At 45.7% G+C, this 20,645-nt stretch overlaps 1 protein-coding gene across 1 annotated transcript; it reads left to right on the top strand.

Annotated features, from left to right (window-relative positions):
• Positions 1 to 14,830: 14,830 nt before the first annotated feature.
• dkk1b (dickkopf WNT signaling pathway inhibitor 1b) lies at positions 14,831 to 17,394 on the top strand. Its single transcript, XM_070875056.1, has 4 exons — positions 14,831 to 15,193; positions 16,047 to 16,197; positions 16,876 to 17,022; positions 17,144 to 17,394. The coding sequence occupies exons 1-4, from the start codon at positions 14,999 to 15,001 to the stop codon at positions 17,392 to 17,394; spliced, it is 744 nt and encodes a 247-aa protein (XP_070731157.1). The 5' UTR covers positions 14,831 to 14,998.
• The last annotated feature ends 3,251 nt before the right edge of the window (positions 17,395 to 20,645 follow it).

Below are 20,645 nucleotides of genomic sequence, written 5' to 3'. Positions count from 1 at the left end.
TCAGATTGCCTACACAAAAAAACTGGCGTAATGACAGCACAAAGCTTCAACATCAGGATTTCAAGAAAATGTGTAGACAAAATAAACTAAAAATTTCACTTTTATGTGAACTAAATAAGCTAAATACATGCGAATGATGCTTTGGATCTTTTGAGGTATCACCTTACACTGTGGAAACAGGCCCTGTGCCTGTTTACACCTGCCGTAAAATTTTTGTATGTAGTTGCTGGGCGGTTGGTGAGCAATTAGCCCAAGTCGTAATCTGACCGATCATAAGTTCGGGATTTAGCGCATGGACAAATCCTAAACCTGCAGCCCATTTCAAAGGCGGTATAATGGCATACTCTTAGAGTGCGCTGTCATACCCACCGCAAATTCTGGCCCGTTACGTTCCATTATACTGCCTGACTGTGCTGGTTCATGGGAGATTTTACATTTGTGAATACGCAAAATAATTTTAAAGGAAACTTGAAGTGTAACCGAACCAGTGCAAGAAAAGTAGTCTGACCCCCACCCCCGCCCCACCCCCTCCCCCACACAAAAAAAATGAAGGTCACTTGGGGAAGGTCCTTCAATGGCTCCACATACCGGCAGGACCAGCAAAAGGGAAAAGTGGAACAGAAAAAGTCCACGACAGCATCGTGGTTAACCTTAAAATCAGAGTATGTTCCATACTCAGTTATTCACTCTGTGCCACAGGGGTGAACAGCTGCCTTGGGAAAGATAAAGAACAGATCAAGCCTACAGCGATACGTTTTCCTTTACATTCTGTAGTCTGCTCCACTATTGTCAAAGCTGGATCAAATTGCCATAGCCATAGGCTCAATCACCAAAGCAAACAAAAAGAGGGATCCTTGCCTAATGTCTGAATGAAGAGAATGTGCTGCTCATTCACATCGCTGGCTTGGGAGGGACTGAAATATAATGTGATGATCGATTCTAAATATACTTCCCTGAATGCGTAACACTGAGAGGACTGAGATATGCATTTTTTGGACTGATAACATAATATTCAAGATTAGGAAACCTTTGGACATTGCCTTACTGACGAGATGGCATGCAATTAATGCTGTTTGGTCCAGTTGTTTAGCCATAACTGTATTAAGTTTCTTAATCAGGATGTTACGATTGTGAGTTTAGAGCAATGTAGAGTCTTAAGCAGAATTGTGAGTTCAGAAGCAGAGTCATACATTGACATAAAGATAGCATATCGCAACTGAAAATTGCACGAGTGAATCAAATCAACTGGATTAGTGTTAAATTGTGTTATCCAGCAACGGTTACTAAGCATAAAGGATTAGCAAAGGAACAAAAGCAACAAAACATGTGATTTCCCCTTCTAGGCATGGCTACTGCCAAAGCAGAACTTGGCCCTTAACCTTTGCACTAAGGAACATTTTGGTATTCTGCATGTAAGTGTTGTGCTTTTTATAAAGAAACTAAATCATAACTGCTCTGAATTGAGACAAATATTCATAAATAAGCAAGTACGTACCCAAAGTCCTATTAGCTGCAACTCTCCTTATTTCTTAAGTTGATTAGAAACATTTGACAATGACAGGAAAAGGCTCAATGCTTTATTCAACCTATTGCATCTTGTAGAGAGCACAGCAAGATCAATATAATAAAATGAAGAAATTATACTTGTATTTCTTAAAATAAGGAAGTGTGATTATATATATATATGGTATTCTAGCTTTATTTTTCTCACTTTGCACTCCCAAGGGAACCCTTGCCCACTAGCAGCACATATTGGAAATCTGGATGTGTGCTGCACATGATTTTCTGACCATTGATTTAAATGGTTAAAAATGCATAACGCAGCATGTGCCTGAATTTCTGATGTGTGCTTCCAGCTGGTGAGCCTCCCCTGCTGATGGATACAGAAGATGCGGGGCAGAAGGCGGGCGATGTCCTCAGTGCGACGCGGATGTGCCGTGCCCCGCTGATGCTTAGCAATGTCCCTCCCCTTCACTTAAAGGAGAGGGACACATGTGAGGCTTATTTGATGCCCACTGGGCCACCGGGAAGGCTTCGGCCAGGCCAGCAGGCCGGCAATCAAGATGGGATGCCGGTGCTGCCAGCTGGCGGCCCGGCCGAACCCATTGCCACCATTGTCGGGCTGATTGCAGAGTCGGCTGACAATTAAAATAAAATGGCGGCCACGTCGGTGCACCCTCCCCTTTAAAGGCGGACGCGCCGCCCGCCCATTGGCAGCTTCCTGCCGGCAAGCGGCTGTTCAATTATTTGAGGGCAATTTTGTTTTCAGGCGTTACTACCGCCGTTCGCACGGGAGCGAGCGGATACCTTCTCTGCCTCAAAAAATCAGGAGAGCAATGCCCCGATCGTCAGAGAGTCCGTCCTGACTGGACGGAAACTCATTACCGCCCCGTTACCGCCTCTGGTAGCTGCCCTTAAAAAAAGGAGCAATTTTGGCCCCACTGACTGTCGAGCTGGCGTACATGAATTATACTGACAAGGAGTTCAGCACATGGATGCTTAGATGTATAATCTGAGTTCCATTCACCAAGCCAGTCATTTTAAATGTTAGGGGAATGCGAGAAGCAAGCTCATGAAATTCCCAAGAAAAAACACGGGCACTTTTAAAATGCTGCTTTGCATCGATCTGGAGTTATACTGCAGCCAATGTACATTCAAAGTGATGAGGCCACCAACTGGCCATGAGCCAACATCTCTTAATTTAGTGAACTCCGGTGTGAGATGCCACATTCACATCAACTTAACCCAAAAGTACTTTGCCTCAATGTGTAAGTGGCAGTTCAAGTGCACCAGTAAAGTGATGGGATGAGTATTTCATACGTTCTTTTAGAAACCATTCAGGTTCTAACAGTTTCAGTTGGCTTTTGGAGGCATTTAATCATTGTTATGGGGAATAGACACCCTCTTCTAAAATTCAGCATATTCCATGCTGAATAAATTGCCGTTACATTTTAAACATAGAAAATAGGTGCAGGAGTAGGCCATTCGGCCCTTCGAGCCTGCAGCACCATTCAATAAGATCATGGCTGATCATTCACCTCAGTACCTCTTTCCTTCTTTCTCTCCATACCCCTTGATCCCTTTAGCTATCAGGGCCATATCTAACTCCCTTTTGAATATATCTAACGAACTGACCTCAACAACTCTCTGCGGCAGAGAATTCCACAGGTTCACAATTCTCTGAGTGAAGAAGTTTCTCCTCATCTTGGTCCTAAACTGCTTTTATGTTGATATCAGATATCAGTGTTTACATCATTACTGCCCATGGTCCAGGGTACATATTCTACTATCAAGACTTAAGCACATAATCCAGGCTGACACTCCAGTACAGTCTTCAGATGAGACTTTAAACCAGGGTCCTGATTGCCCTCACTATTCAAAGAAGGGTAGTTCTCCCAGTGTCCTGGCCATCATTTATCCTGCAACCAATATTACTAAAACAGATTATCTGGTCATTATCACATTGCTGTTTGTGGGAGCTTGCTATGCGCAAATTGGCTGCCGTGTTTCCTACATTACAGCAGTGACTACACTCCAAAAGTACTTTGTTGACTATAAATCGCTGTGGGATGTCCTGAGATCATGGAAGGAGCTATATAAATACTAGTCTTTTTCCACTACGGGTAGTGTCCCGGAACCGGTATTTTGCTGAGGGAACTAAAATCCGAGGAAGTCATTTTCCTTTTAAGTGTATTCCGCACTGGAGGCTAACGCTTACAGGAAGCAACAGGAAATGAAAAAATAATGACAGTTTAGATCAACTAAAACCAGTAACGTTCATGCTAAACATTTACAGAAAATATTATGTGAGCAAAAGAAAATAGCAGTTGCCATAGGGAACAGGCCAACAACGAGATAAAATAAAACATATGCTCCAAATGCTAGTTATTCCATCAAGTATACCCAGCACAACAACCACCTCGCCTCCCTCTTTAGTGATCGTGGTAATCTTTGATAGTGCCGAGCAGATTTCCCTTGCAAACCACTGTGACATCCCCACTGACACCTGGGAGTCCTTGGCCATAGAACGCCCTAAGTGGAAGAAGTGCATTTGGGAGGGCGCTGAGCTCCTCGAGTATTGTCGCCAAGAGCATGCAGAAATCAAGCGCAGGCAGCGGAAGGAATGTGCGGCAAACCAGACTCCCTGCCCACCCTTTCCCTCAACAACTATCTGTCCCACCTGTGACAGAAACTGTGGTTCTTGTATTGGACTGTACAGCCACCTAAGAACTCATGCTAAGAGTGGAAGCAAGTCTTCCTCGATCCCGAGGGACTGCCTATGATGATGATGACTCAATCCAGGTGAAAGATGGCTTGCTGCTTCTGAATTGCCAGCAGTAAATCATTTATTTTTTACCGGGTGACAATAGGTACAAGCGATGGAAACTGCACGATAAGCGATCTTATGTCACTTTAATACCAATAAATGGAAAAAGGGTTGAACTGATTTAATAGTCGCAAGCTACTGCATTAGGTTCACAGCCACTGCACTGGGGACCACAAGATGGCGTTCGGTATTTACTTTTGTTCTGGATCCAAAGTACTTAGCTTCAGATCTTGCTCTGTATGTCAATTCTAATCAAAATCGACGTGTATTTCGGGAGCTCACTTGAGCAGCCATTGTAGTCCGAATGGATTAGTTTGGCAGCCAATAAGGATTAGATGTACCGAGCTCTATGTTTTACTGAGTAGCAGTCCATAGAGAGAGGGGGGGGGCACTAACATTCAAAGTGGCGTGTTTGTGTAAACGCCATATCCCCAGAAGCCTGATTAAGACGCAAGCTTAGTGCAGTTTGACAATTCTGCTTGATCTCACTTCATCAAAGAGCTCCCTAAACAACCTACTTTTCACATCACTTCCCGCACTGGCTGTGTTGTTATAACAACCACAGATTCTGATCAATGGCAATACACTCACAATTACGTTTAAATGAACTGTTGGTTAGATTTTTTTTCTCTCACACTTAAAAATGTTTTACATTGTTATCATTGGTCCACATTTTTTCAAAACTAACCTGTCGTGCCTTTCCAAGAGTTAAATTTAGATACACATTTTGAAAGTTTGAGAAGACTGAATTGATCTTCATTTCGCTCAACCATCCAGGATACTCCAGCCAAATAAAAGGAGCAGTAAGGGACGTAGTGCTTCTTTGTCTTTCATATGTAGTAGCAAAGCAAATCAAATGTCAATGCGCCAAAAATTGCAGTTGGAGGCTTCCTTCGGACCCGAAAAAAATCAAAGTCGGATATCCAGACCAAAGCTTCCGGTGTAACAGCATGGATATCTCGTAGGCTGCCTCTGAATTCCCTCTGAGGGCAGTGCTCAATGGTGTTCTCCAGGGTCTGATTAGGAGCTCCATAGTCACATGATGGGGAGGCTTTAATCATCCACCTATGGAGAAGGTGGCAGCATCGACCGTGACCGGTTGTGAGGTGGTTGATGATTGTCCACTGTTTGTGAGGAAGGTTTGATCCTTTAGGTTGAACTGTGGGGTCCTCTATAACGAATCCATTCCTTATGTCGCAGTTCTTCCAAGCATTTTGCCATCGGTTATCAAGGCTGAGGGGAGATGGCTGAAGGGCTTCGGCGACGGTCCAAAACGGCCTTCTAGATTTGAGACGGGTTGGTGGTAGGTTGTTCTAGTCGGCCTGGATCGGCATGTCTTTGCTGGTGTAGTGGTTGTATTCTGGCCCCGGCCTGCTGAGTAGGCCGGGGCCATTAGAGGGAGCAACGTGCGCCGACATAGCACTGCAGGGAGCAGTGCGTGCTGCTGCAGGAGGGCGACAGCTGTGAAGAGGGTGACTGGATTTGATGTCACCCAAATCCAGGTTGCTGATTTGGAGCGTGGGCAGGTACAGCAGGAACTGCTAGGTCGAGGTGAAGGAGCGGCGAGAGTTCATAGAGGGACGTGATCGGGGCCCAGGAGAGGCGTGAGTTTGGGGCCCAGAAGAGGCGAGAGCCCAGGGGCAGCACGGGCCAGCCCACACTGCGATATGTGTGCGCACTAGGTCTGTGCAGCAGAGCTGGTCTCCAGTCGTCTTAGTTAATCCTTGCCACTGGACCAAGACCTAGCTCTGTCAAGCCCGTGTGGTGGCTGGTGTGCAACGGCCACCCCACATTAAAAAACTCCACGCACAGGCATCTTCCACTCTTCAATATGTAGTTCGGGTCCTGGAATATTAGGTCCTTCATTGAAACACCTGTGTACTCATCCCTTTTTGGCAAGTCATCCTCGTTTCGAGGGACCGTGATAAGAACATAAGAAATAGGAGCAGGAGTAGGCCATACAACCCCTCGAACCTGCTCCGCCATTTAATATGATTATGGCTGATCCGATCATGGACTCAGGTCCACTTCCCTGCCCGCTCTCCATAACCCCTTTTTCCCTTATCATTTAAGAAAATTTCTATTTCTGTCTTAAATTTATTCCATGTCCCAGCTTCCACAGCTCTCTGAGGCAGCGAATTCCACAGATGCACAACCCTCTGAGAGAAGAAATTCCTCCTCATCTCTGTTTTAAATGTGGGGCCCCTTATACTAAGATTATGCCCTCTAGTTCTATTCTCCCCTATTAGTGGAAACATCCTCTCTGCATCTACCCTGTAAAGCTCACTCATAATCTTATATGTTTCGATAAGATCACCTCTCATTCTTCTGAATTCCAATGAGTAGAGGCCCAACCTACTCAACCTTTTCTCATAAGTCAACCCCCTCATCTCCGGAATCAACGAAGTGAATCTTCTCTGAACTGCCTCCAAAACAAGTATATCCTTTTGTAAATATGGAAATCAAAACTGCACGCAGTATTCCAGGTGTGGCCTCACCAATACCCTGTATAGCTGTAGCAAGACTTTCCTTCTTTTATACTCCATCCCCTTTGCAATAAAGGCCAAGATTCCATTGGCCTTCCTGATCACTTGCTGTACCTGATGATGGGTTTTTTTCTCTGGAGACTGCATATTCATGGTGTAGGATAGGTGTGGTGGTGCGATGTTTGCACCAACACACCGAGAAACTACATGTAGGCCCAGGCATCTGAATATGCTAACTTAACATAGACAGCATCTCTCGTTCAAAATGCGACGTGGTGCTTTAAATATTGCTCGATTTCACGTAAGGAGTGTTGCTGTTTTCCCTTAAACATCCTATGCAGATTCGATTTTTGTCCTAAAATACACTAAATTAAGTATTAAATCATGTTCACTTCCAGTCATATCCCTATGAAGTAACATTGAAACCGCAAGAGACTCAAACGAGCTGCTACTAATAATGAAAAAGAGTGGGACAAAACAGCTTTCGGAGAAAACATATTTATCAAAACACATGTTGCACACATTGATATGAAAATAAATCTCCTGGGGTTTGCACACCAGCAGAGTTTGATGGTACTATGTAGTTTTCAAAAGATTCTACAGTTTTGATACCAGTATGTTCTGGTTTCATTTTTAACTCCACACTCATTGATTAATTCCTTATTGTCATATAATATATGTTACAACAATTGCATTTTTATTATAACACTTACAATGTAGGCAAGTGTCCCAAGGCGCTTCATAAAAGCATAAAAAGACAAAAAGTGACACCAGGCCAAATAAACTGATGTTAAGTAGGGTGACTAAAAGCTTAGTCAAAGAGATAAGTTTCAAGGAGGTTCTTAAAGGGGAAGTGAGTGACTCAGAAGTTTAGGGAAGGAATTCCAGAGCTTCAAGCCTAGACAACTGAAGGCATGGCCGCCAATAGTGGTGCAGTGGGGGATAAGTCTTGAGTTGGATGAACGAAGTGTTCTCAGATGGTTGTAGGGCTGGTGGCGGTTACAGCGATAAGGAGAGGTGAGGCTGAAACATCCCCTTTGCAGCCTCTGCTTTCCATTTGACACTGTGCTGAGCTTCTAACCACACATCCTCTCCATCACCAAGAACACCTACTTCCACCTCTATAACATCTCTGCCCCTGCCTCAGTGCATGCTTTTGTAATCTCCTCAATCAGCTGCTCCAAAGCTCTCTTATCTTCCATGCTCCTTAGTCTTCAGGTGATCCAAAATTCTGCTGCCCATATCCTAACTCGCACCAAGGCCCACAATCCTGTGTTCACTGACACACACTGGGACCAGGCCACCTACTCCTTGGTTTTAAAATTCGCATCCTCATGTTCAAATCCCTCCATAGCCTTGCCCCTGCCCATCTCTGTAACCTCCTCCAGCCCTCCAACCCTTCGAGAACTCTGTATCCCTTACTATCATCGGTCCACCGCTGGTGGCTGTGCCTACGACCATCTAAACTCTAAGCTCTAGAATTCCCTCCCCAAACCTCTCCACCTCTCTCTCTTCATTTAAGACGCTGCTTCAAACCTTCCTCTTCGATCAAGCATTTTTGTCCTCCATTTGTCTGCTTCTTTGGCTCGGTGTCAATTTCTTTTTGATGACTCTCCTGTGAAAAGTCCTGGGATGGTCAACTGTGTTACAAGCACTGTATAAATGAAAGCTATTGTTGTTGAACTACCCTAGCAATATTTCAACCTTATATCTAACCTTTTTTTAAAAATAATGTCCCGTTGGCTTTTTGCCGAAATTAAATTTGAACCTTTTGATGCCGATGAGTGGAACTCCATTTTACTGACCTCAGATTGATGCACAGTTGACAGTTTGAGGTTCATTTTCCTATTGCATGCTCCTATAATCAGGAGAGTATATCAACAGCAACTTGGAGTGATATAGTGACTTTAATGCAGTTAAATGTCTCAAGGCACTTAACAGGAGTGCTATCAAACAATGTTTGACACCAAGCCACATAAGGAGCTATTTGGACAGATGAGCAAAAGCTTGGTCAAAGATGTAGGTTTAAAGGAAGATCTTAATTGTTATTGTTGTTGTTGTTGAGATAAAGGTATTAGGGAAGGAGTTACAGCTTAGAGCCCAAGGCAGCCCAAGGCACAGTCACCAATATTTGAGTGATGAAAATCAGGGATCCGTATGAGGCCAGAATTGGAGCAGTGCAGAGACCCTGGAGGGTTGTAGGGCTGGAGAAGGTTACAGAGATAGGGAGGGGCTTTGAAAACACGATTGAGAATTTTAAAATCGAAGCTTTGTTGGATCGGGAGCCAATGTAGATCAGTGAGCACAAGGGTGACGGAAAAGCATCCGGGAGGGCGTTGAGCCCCTCGTGTCTCGTTGCCGAGAGCATGCGGAAATCAAGCGCAGACAGCGGAAGGAGCGTGCGGCAAACCAGGCTCCCCACCCACCCTTTTCTTCAACCACTGTCTGCCCTACCTGTGACAGAGACTGTAATTCCCGCATTGGACTGTACAGCCACCTGAGAAATCACTTTTAGAGTGGAAGCAGGTCTTCCTCGATTTCGAGGGACTGCCTATGATGATGATGATGATGATGATGGTGGCCACTGTTCCCTCTAAGCCATAATGAGAAAGGTCCCACGCAGGCTGCTTCACTATTGAAAATATCATGCTTGCTTGGAAATTTAAAGAGACCACGCACTAAAAGTAACAGGCCGGACAGAACAAAGCGCAGCTTACAGGGAACATTAGTGATATGTGAACGGAACTTGGTGCGAGTTACGATACGGACAGCAGAATTTTGGATGAGCTCAAGTTTAAGGAAGGTGCAAGGGGTGAGGCTAGCCAGGAAAGCATTTGGTTAGTCGAGTCTATCGAGCAATCTAATGGATCTTCATCCATTCTGGGAAATTTACTTTAATAACTGCATTACTCTAAGTGGCTACCCATCTCAAGCTGGTACAGGTACTTGTAGTATCAGCATTAGCAAAGCCAATCGAAGACAGGGCTCATTCCATAGCCGGAGGATGGGTGTGTGCAATTCCTCCAGATGGGGGCCATTTGTTTCCACACAAGATTCCAAGTAATGCCATTTAGCAGCTGGCTCAACTGGAACCCAGTTAAGAAGAATCCATTGTTCAAGAGGATTAGTTAGATGAGAAACCCTGATTGAAAATCCAACAATGAGCCATGCAGTGGCCACACAAGACTTTACTTGTAGAATGAAAATAATCATAAACTCATAAAACGACATGACTAACATGGATTAACAAAATGCCGTTTGGCCCATCAGGCCTGCTTCTTTCATCAAATATGTACAATCCCCTATTGTGGGCTCTACCACACTCATTTAATCTCCATCAACAGCCCATACAAGTTACTCTATTGTGAACTCTTCTTCCCCCACCGCCCCCCACACCCCCCCCCCCCGCCCCCACACCTCTCATTTAACCTCCTTCAACAGCCTATGTGCAATCTATCCTATTGTGGACTCTACCCAACACATTTACACTTTTTGAGAAAATTAATTCTACATTCATTTTTTTTTATTCGTTCATGGGATGTGGGCATCGCTGGCAAGGCCAGCATTTATTGCCCATCCCTAATTGCCCTTAAGAAGATGGTAGTGAGCCACCTTCTTGAACTGCTGCAGTCCATGAATGTACAAACAAGTGTTGTTGCAGAGGGAGTTCCAGGATTTTGACCCAGCGACGATGAAGGAACGGTGATATATTTCCAAGTTAGAATGGTGTGCAACTTGGAGGGCAACTTGCAGGTGATGGTGTTCCCATGCGCCTGCTGCCCTTGTCCTTCTAGGCGGTAGTGAACGCGAGTTTGGGAGGTGCTGCCGAAGAAGCCTTAGCATGTTGCTGCAGTGCATCTTGTAGATGGTGCACACTGCAGCCACGATGCATCGGTGGTGGAGTGAGTGAATGTTGAAGGTGGTGGATGGCGTGCCAATCAAGCGGGCTGCTTTGTCCTGGATGGTGTCGAGCTTCTTGAGTGTTCTTGGAGCTGCACTCATCCAGGCAAGTGGAGAGTATTCCATCACACTCCTGACTTGTGCCTTGTAGATGGTGGAAAGACTTTGGGGAGTCAGGAGCACAGGCACTCACTGCAGAATACCCAGCCTCCAACCTGCTCTTGTTGCCATAGTATTCATGTGGCTGGTCCAGCTAATTTTCTGGTCAATGGTGACCCCCATGATGTTGATGGTGGGGGATTTGGTGATGGTAATGCTGTTGAATGTCAAGGGGTGGTGGTTAGTCTCTTGCTTGTTGGAGATAATAATTGCCTGGCACTTGTATGGCACGAATGTTACTTGCCATTTAGCAGCCTAAGCCTGAATATTGTCCAGGTCTTGCTGCATGTGGGCATGGACTGCTTCGTTTTCTGAAGAGTTGTGAATGGAACTGGCACTGTGCAATCATCAGCAAACATCCCCACTTCTGACCTTATGTTGGAGGGAAGGTCATTTATGAAGTAGCTGAAGGTGATTGGGCCTCGGGCACTGCCCTTTTGGCATTCCTGCGACGATGTCGTGGGGCTGTGATGATCAACACACCACAACAACTTTCCTTTGTGCTAGGTATGACTCCAGTCATTGGAGAGCTTTCCCCCGATTCCCATTAACTTCAGTTTTACTAGGGCTCCTTGATGCCATATTCAGTCAAATGCTGCCTTGATGTTGAGGGCAGTCACTCTCACCTTACCTCTGGAATACTTGTTGATCTCCAATGCTAACTAAACAAGACTCCAGCGCATTTATCTATCCCCAGATCTCCTCTAATCACCTCGGGCAGGCTCAAGCAAGGGACAATGTAACCCATTCCCGGTCAAATATGGGACCCCACAATGTGTTCCATGCAAATATGTTTCATTTAAGCAGCGTATATTCTGATATGAGTTGCTCTATTATTAATGCAATGTGTAGGCAATCTGCAGGCCTATGCATGCATTTTATTACACAAGTATGATTTAATCGATGGGAGTGGGAGCTTTGCAAGGATGCCTGAATGATCTTCGTGCCCAGGACCGCAAAAATGTTTAATCCAGTTCTGAATCACCTTAGCATATTTCCATCTTCAATGCTCAGCAGCACAAAACAGTTTGTGAACCTCAGTCAACCCTCCCCCCATTAATATAAATTAATAGATCCTTTTTGGTAGTATCTTATCCGTATTATTATTATTATTTTCAATCCAAACTGACACTGTCGGAGGGGCTTTACTTCGAATCAGATATAAATCAAATTTCTATCTGCCTGTTGTGGTGGTTCATGTGGATCTTAAAGACACTTTGATGGTAAGAAGAGGAAAAAAGTGCTCCTGATATCTTGGGCCAACATACCAACACCAACCACCCTAAAAACAAATGATCTGGTCATTCCTCTTACTGCTGTTTGTGGGATCTTGCTGTTTTCAGAATGGCTGCTGCGGTTGCCTAATTTCACATTCATTCATCATACATGAGGTGCTTTGACCTGTGCTAAACATGAGAAGATGTTATACAAAGGCAAATCTTTAAATGTTGTACTGTTTTGTGGTGTTGCGTTTTGGATTCACATCCTCCCCTTCAACCCACATCAGACGTTAAATCTGAGACTCGGCTGCTCTCTCAGATGGACATTTTTTTCCCAAAAATATACTTTATTCATATAAAATGTTCACAATACCTTGGAAAATAGCTCAGTACCTTGCGGTCAGCAATTCCATACAATTCGTTTGGATGCTGACAGCAGTTCCATACAATGCACCAGCGTGCATTTCATTTCAAGGTACAGTTTAGTACAATCCGTAAATCACGTTACATGTAGTACTGTGCAGATGAGGAAGGTGGACATCAAGTATCCCAATGTACTGTTTCGAAGAAGAGCAGGGGAATTATCTCGTGTACCAGCCAATATGTATCCCTCAATCAACATCACTAAAACATTGTCTAGCTATGATCACACTGTTATTTCTGGAAGCTTGTTGTGCATAAATTGGCTGCAGCATTTCCTACATTACAACAGCGACTACACTCCAAAAGTACTTCATTGGCTGCAAAGCGCTTTGGGACGTCCGGTGGTCGTGAAAGGCGCTATATAAATGCACGTCTTTCTATAATACATGCACGAGACTGACCATTATCATTCCCCAGCTCATAGACTACATTTGGCCCAAGTGAGAGATTGGGAATCATTTTGAGTGTGAGTGGAGGACCATCAGAGTAGCAAAGTGCCTGCCGCTTCAAAGAACCCTTTGCATTGTATTCACATTTAAACAATTCGAAGAAATAGAATCTTGTCTGTGGATTCCAAACTCTTAATTTGGGAGACCAACCAAAAAAAAACACATCGTTAAAATAGGAACTCCAAAAGAGCGCGCAGTAATCGATGTTGAATCCCATGTTTAATGCTTTTGGAAATATTATATCAGCTTGAGTCTGTACTTTTTTTTAACCATTTTAAAAACTGCGCAGGTCAACGAACGCAGAATATGTTCATCACAAGGTTAAAGCCCACAGCAGCAGTTCAGAGAAGCCGGCTTAAATTGCTTATCATTAAGTGCTGAGCAGTCTATATTTGTTTTACTGCACCGGGGCGGTAATTCATTGAGTAAACTTTTCCCTGCCGTGGATTTGCTCGGGGCTCTTTGATCTCCCGGGTATGTTTAATCAAGTGGATTTCAAAGTTAGCCCGTTACAATCACGGATCAAATGCTGCAAATGGACCGAGAATTATCTGAATATTCAGTTCCCAGCCAGACAGGCTGTGGACCCTGAAACTCTTCAATGGCTTCAAAATAAACAAAAGCAGACCTGAAACTCATCGGATAATCGATCAATATTGCGACATTGTGGTCCCACAGCCAGCACCTGTACGTCTGATTTCTACAAAAGCCCCGCGTACTGTAGGAAAGCTCGCTTTCCACCCCGTTTTCACATCTCTCCCCCACACCCCTGCACTCGTTTTCCTAATTCAGTTTATTAAATGTGCGCGCTGTGGATTAATGAACAGAGAGAGAGAGAGAGCGAGAGACGCAGAGCGAAAGAGACAGAGACAGAACGGAGAGAGACAGAGAGATAGATAGAGAGCGAGAGAGGCAGAGAGAGAGACAGAGAGCGAGAGAAGCAGACAGAGACAGAGAGAGAGACACAGAGAGACAGAGAGCGAGAGAAGCAGACAGAGAGACAGAGAGAGAGACATACACACACACACACACAGAGACAGAGAGCGAGAGAAGCAGACAGAGAGACAGAGAGAGACACACACACACACAGAGACAGAGAGCGAGAGAAACAGACAGAGAGACAGAGAGACACACACACACACACAGAGACAAAGAGCGAGAGAAGCAGACAGAGAGACAGAGAGAGAGACACACAGAGAGACAGAGAGCGAGAGAAGCAGACAGAGAGACAGAGAGAGACACACACACACACAGACAGAGAGCGAGAGAAGCAGACAGAGAGAGAGACACACACACACACACACACACACACAGAGACAGAGAGCGAGAGAAGCAGACAGAGAGACAGAGAGAGAGACACACAGAGAGACAGAGAGCGAGAGAAGCAGCCAGAGAGACAGAGAGAGAGAGAGAGAGACACACACACAGAAGAGAGCGAGAGAAGCAGACAGAGACAGAGAGAGACACACACAGAGAGACAGAGAGCGAGAGAAGCAGACAGAGAGACAGAGACAGAGAGACAGAGAGCGAGAGAAGCAGACAGAGAGACAGAGAGAGAGACACACACACACACACACACAGAGCGACAGACGGGCTTGGGAGAACTGTCCAGCCTTGCTGCGGTCCCTGTCTCAGGAATGTGAGCAGTGAGCAGCCCTGTAATCCAGGGGGATTCGCTGCTGGTTGCACCTTACGGTTGGACGGGGCACCCTGCGGGTTTGCCGGCTCTCGGGGGCGTCATAAGCTGAGCCTTTGAAAGTGCAGGCCGGGCTTTGTCACACATGGCGAGGGGGCGGGAACACGAACAAGACGGCCAACTATAAATCCGCTCCCCAGCCCGGTGGCAGCAGTACAGGGAAAGTTTATGCTCCAGAGTGAGCTCCAAGCAGACAGTGTCCGGGCACCTCCACAGACGGATTTATAGCCTATCTGGTTCGGGGGCGTTGAGTGTGTGAAGGCACATTATATTTTACTTTCTGTCACCCTCTAATTTGGCTCGGTGTCCGATTGGTGTGGCGGATCGCGCTCCTCGCCATGTATTTGGAAGCGGTGCAGATGGGCAGTGTGCTGCTCACTTTCTGCCTCTACAATGCCGTGAGCTCCTTCAATTCCAATGCCATCAAGACGGGCAATGGAGCGGTTCAGAGCCCGGGCCACCCGGTCAGTATCACTCCCCAGGTGGCCGTCCATCACAGCGCCAATAAGAACCACGCTATCGACCAATTCCAGGTAAATATATCCCAACTAGCACCTGAAGCTGGTCTGCTTTCCAAACTCAGCTGTCAATTCCGTCAGAGCAAAATACATTATTTAATCTATTTAGTAATATTTACATTGAAATTATGAATATTCCTTATTTAAGGTTTTACGATTCAACTTTTCGAATGTTTCAGACCTTGATCCCAGCCCAGCAATACCTGTTATAACATTTTGAGTGTGTAGTGCGTGTGTTGCAGGGTGTATCTGTGTTTGTGTGTGTTCTCGGGCGTATGTGTTGCGGGGTGTGTGTTGCAGGGTATATCTGTGTGCGACTGTTGCAGGGTGTATCTGTGTGTGTTGTCGAGCGTATTGTGTGTATTGAAGGGTGTGGTTGTGTGTGTTACAGGGTATATCTGTGTTGTATGTGTGTTACAAGGTATATCTGTGTTGTGTGTGTGTGTTACAGGGTATATCTGTGTTGTGTGTGTGTGTGTGTTACAGAGTGTATCTGTGTTGTGTGTGTGTGTGTATGTTACAAGGCATATCTGTGCGTGTGTATTGCGGGGTATGTTGTGTGTGTTACAGGGTATATCTGTGTTGTGTGTGTGTGTGTGTGTTACAGAGTGTATCTGTGTTTGTGTGTGTGTGTTACAGAATACATCTGTGTTGTATGCGTTACAGGGTATATCTGTGTGTGTGTATTGCACGGTATATCTGTGCTGTCGGGTGTACGTATATGAGTTGCACGGTATATCTGTGTTGTGTGTTGTCGGGTGTATGTGTGTATGAGTTGTACGGTATATCTGTGTTGTTTGTATCGGGTGTATGTGTGTATGAGTTGCACGGTGTTTCGGGGACTCACTCTGCCCTGTTCCCTTTACAGCTCTCCAATTGTCTGGATGACCAGGACTGCGCTGCCGACCAGTTCTGTTCTGGGTCCCGAGCTGGCGCCCAGCACTGCCTGAACTGCCGCAGGCGCCGCAAACGCTGTCTCCGAGATGCGATGTGCTGCCCGGGGAGCCACTGCAGCAACGGTGAGCGTGGAGGGGGGAAGGGGTGAGCATTGGAGGTGGGGAGACGGTGAGGGTGGGAGAGGAAAGAAGATAACTGCTACTGTGCAGGGAGGGAGAGAGGGGGGGCGGTGTTTGGGGGTCCCGAGTGGCTAAAGAATGGGTGATTATGAGGCAAAACTGCCTTGAGTCTGACCGAGGGAATTGTGGCGTAAGTGGTCCAATTTGGGATGCAGCCCGCGGTGTTAATCCACAGCATGTGGGAGCTGCCAAGACGTCTGCCCTCTCAGGGGATGCAAATGATCCCACGGGGACAAGAGCAAGGGAATTCGGAGCGTCCTGGGCCATATTTATCTCGCCTTTCCTACATTACAATTGTACAAAAAAAAGTATTTCATTGGCTGTAAAGCGCTAAAGTCCCGAAAGGCGCTATATAAATGCAAGCTCTTTCTTGAGAGTTCATTTCACAGCCACAGTGCCTGTGAGCTCCTTCCCTAGTCGAGTTCAGTGCAGCCCGGAGGGGGCACATAAACCTTACTGAATTTGGTGAGCAGAGCTGCGTTAGAATCTAAACCCCACAGACCAGATAGGTTCCTAACGTCACCAGCCTTTTTTGGAGGGGACCGGAGTGGTGAGGAATGGTCCGCTATTTGGAGAGAAGCGCAAGTAATTGACTTGGCTGATTTCGGGATTTTGTTGCAGGCGTGTGTATGCCCAATGACACAGAGCACATTCAAGGCGAGATAGAGGAGACCATCCTCGAGAGTTGGAATCAGGAGGGCCAGCATACGACCGCGGATCATCACCCAAGGAGGACAACACTCCCTGCAAGGTCTCACTCCGTTAAAGGTGGGTGTGGAGCGAGTGTTAGGAGCAAACCCGGCGAGCCTGCTTCAACAGGGAGCAGCGGACTGAGGTGGTGGCTGGGAGCTGAGGCATTATAAGTATCTCTTTGTCTTCACTGTTTCAGGACAAGAAGGCGACGTGTGCCTCCGATCTTCCGACTGCGCCCAAGGACTCTGTTGTGCCCGACACTTCTGGTCCAAGATTTGCAAGCCTGTGCTGAAGGAAGGCCAGGTGTGCACCAAGCACAAGCGGAAAGGCTCGCACGGTCTGGAGATATTCCAGCGGTGCGACTGTGCACAGGGCTTCTCGTGTCGGATGCAGAGAGCAGGAAATCACGGGGCCAGCAAGACCTCAAGGCTGCATACCTGCCAGTGACCCTGATCCGGGGATGGACAATAAGGAACGGAGTGACCGGGACATCCCGGGGTAGGGGGGCCGGGGGGGGGGGGGGGGGGTGGGGGAAAGACTTCAGTTCGTGACCAGCCGATTGCCAGCTCCCTCTTGCGGGCTTTAGACTGGAAGTACTCTTGGCATCTTTCAGAACTCGAAGTGTATTGTTTTTTGGTTCCCTTTTAAGGAACTATGTAGACTGTAATGCTTGCAGTAAATTACTGTGTTGTAAAAGATTCAGTCTGGCACTTACGCTGTAAATAGTTCACTGACCAGTATTGTCGAAAATGCTGCAAGGCCATTCTCCCTGTGCAGCCAGTGTTGTAAATGGTTCTATATTATTGCTATCGAGCGTCTGTGGTATAAATTTTCTATATTTTAACTGAAATAAAAATGTCACCAGCGACTACAGTCTCCATTGGTAGCCTAATTGCCAATTGTGGCAGTCGCACACACAATTTAGATATTCGGGTGACGTTTTGAGCTGCACTTTTGCTGGAAGTGAAGTTTTACAACGAAGACTCTAAACTTTAGTATCAGTATATAACACATTCCAAGCACCGGCGGGTCACCTTTCAGCAATTACACTGAAGCAATCCCAGTTATGTATGGTCTGAAATATTCACTCCCGACTCTCCCTGCTCCTGTGACCAGCAGCGGCCATTCTCACTGCCTTTTGAAATTGGCTCCCCTGCCTACTTTCATAGAAACATAGAAAATAGGTGCAGGAGTCGGCCATTCGGCCCTTCGAGCCTGCACCACCATTCAATATGATCATGGCTGATCATTCACCTCAGTACCCCTTTTCCTGCTTTCTCTCCATACCCCTTGATCCCTTTAGCCGTAAGGGCCACATCTAACTCCCTTTTGAATGGAATTCCACATGCTCACAACTCTATGAGTGAAGAAGTTTCTCCTCAAAAACCTCCAGCTTACAGTTGGCCTTTGATGTGTCTCCGTCCCTTCACTTCAGTTTGGTGTCCACTTGTCCTTTGTGAAGGAGTCTTGAGCTGCTCTTGTATTGAGGGGCACAGCTTAAGCGAAGGGACTCTGAACTGAACGAACCCTGGGACATTTTTCTATGCTGAAGATGCTACATAAATGCAAGATGCTTTGTTGACACGGCGAGAAAAGGACACAGAATTTATGGGACGGATCACCATCCTCTAAAGCACCTAATGCACCAGGCCACAGGAGGAGGTAGCTTAAGTCGATAACACCCGCCAACCACTTGAATGTGGCTAACTTGCAAGGCTCATCCCATTAAAGCCTATGACCTCCAGAATCCTAACAGTCTGGTCAATGAAACCCTGCAACTGGCCAATACAGTACACAAGGGAGTCACTTAAAAGGATTGGAAGGTAAGGTGTCATACACCTGAAACAAAGCTTTTTTTCCCCCAAAATATACTTTATTCATATAAAATTTTCGCAATACATTGGAAAATAGTTCAGTATCTTGTGGTCGGCAATTCCATACAATTAGTTTGGATGTTGACAGCAGTTCCATACAATGCACTCCTGAAACAAAGCACACACAGGAGGGGGACTGCCAACTCAAGCTGCCAAAATTCACACATTACACCACAGAGGAAATAAATACTCGACATTGCACTCGAACATTGTGCTGAGTATCTATTTGTTATTGGTTACCAGGTAACATAAGGTGGCATTAAATAGTAAATGTGGACAAGCTGATTTAAAGCAGTATTTGTGGGAAGTTTGCCTCTTTAACAATTGGTGAATACATGACATTCACTTTGCTGCTGCATTGTGGGTCTCATTGTCAATTCTTTATTGGGATTTTCACCCATTTACTCTGATGTAGGGGTATATGTACACAAATCGTTGAAGGTGGCAGGGCAGGTTGAGAAAGCAGTTAAAAAAGTTTACGGAATCCTGGGCTTCATGAATAGAGGTATAGAGTACAAAAGCGTGGAAATTAAGATGAACCTGTATAAAACACTGGTTCATAGAAACATAGAAAATAGGTGCAGGAGTTGGCCATTCAGTCCTTCGAGTCTGCACCACCATTCAATATGATCATGTCTAATCATGCAACTTCAGTACCCCACTCCCGCTTTCTCTCCATACCCCTTGATCCCTTTAGCCATAAGGGCCGCATCTGGGCACCATGCTTTAGGAAGGATGTGAAGGCCTTAGAAAAGGTGCAGGAAAGATTTACAAAAATGGTTCCAAGGATGAGGGACTTCAGTTATGTGGATAGATTGGAGAAGCTGGGGTTCTCCTTAGAGCAGAGAAGATTGAGAGGAAATTTAATAGAGGTGTTCAAAATCATGAGGGGCCTGGACAGAGTAGATAGAGAGAAACTGTTCCCATTGGCAGAAGGGTCAAGAACCAGAGGACACAGATTTTAGGTGATTGGCAAATGAACCAAAGGCAACATAAGAAAAAGACGTAAGGAAAAACTTCTTTATCGAGTGGTTAGGATCTGGAATGCACTACCTGAAAGGGTGGTGGAGGCACCACCTTTTCTAGGGAAAAGTTATAGAGCACACAGCAAATGACAATTCTAAAAGCATCTGGCAGGCGGTGTTATGCTATAAAGCTGCTATGACTGGTGCAGACACGTGAAGTGTTGCTTCAAGATGCCAAAGGTATGTGGGACAATAATTCTGATGTTGCATGAGCTTCATTGCACCTGTGCTCAGCTTCAGGCCATGATTGCACAATGTTAGCAGCCATGGCTGTATAGACTAGGTACACTGGTGACCACCTTTCATTCATTTCCCTCAAAATGAAGGTATTGTTAGAGCTTTTGGGAAGCAACCAATACCCTGCATAGCTCTGGGATATGCAAGTTGATTGGGCTTGTCCATATTAAGATTACAAAATATAACCCCTTAGAGATCATATGGGGCACACAAGGTCATTCATACTGGCCCAAATAACACCTAGAGAGATACAGAGCCAGGACAATCTGAGGAGAGATTTGGCTCATTGTGTAAGAGGAAAAGGAGGCAGCTGAATGGATGGTCTCTAGCTTGGTGGCAATGATCGATTTGCACTGAGTCGAGGGGGGGATGGAGGGGCACGGGAGTACGGTCTATTACATAGAATTTTACAGCACTGAAACAGGTCATTCAGCCTAACAGATCTGTGCCAGTATTTACGCTCTACATGAACCTCCTCTCACCTTACTTCATCTCACCCTATCAACAGATCCTTCTATTCCTTTCTCCCTCATGTGTTTATCTAGCTTCCCCTTAAATGCAT

The sequence above is a fragment of the Pristiophorus japonicus genome, chromosome 3 (genome assembly GCF_044704955.1).
Source record: "Pristiophorus japonicus isolate sPriJap1 chromosome 3, sPriJap1.hap1, whole genome shotgun sequence".
NCBI classification, from domain to species: Eukaryota; Metazoa; Chordata; class Chondrichthyes; family Pristiophoridae; genus Pristiophorus; species Pristiophorus japonicus.
This window is presented reverse-complemented; position numbering and strand designations above follow the sequence as displayed.

Excerpts from the sequence above, each read along its gene's own strand:
- dkk1b (XM_070875056.1), top strand. The coding sequence starts at position 14,999 with ATGTATTTGGAAGCGGTGCAGATGGGCAGTGTGCTGCTCACTTTCTGC. Across the intron at positions 15,194-16,046 it reads ACGCTATCGACCAATTCCAG|CTCTCCAATTGTCTGGATGA; the intron begins GTAAATATATCC and ends TTCCCTTTACAG. Across the intron at positions 16,198-16,875 it reads GGGGAGCCACTGCAGCAACG|GCGTGTGTATGCCCAATGAC; the intron begins GTGAGCGTGGAG and ends ATTTTGTTGCAG.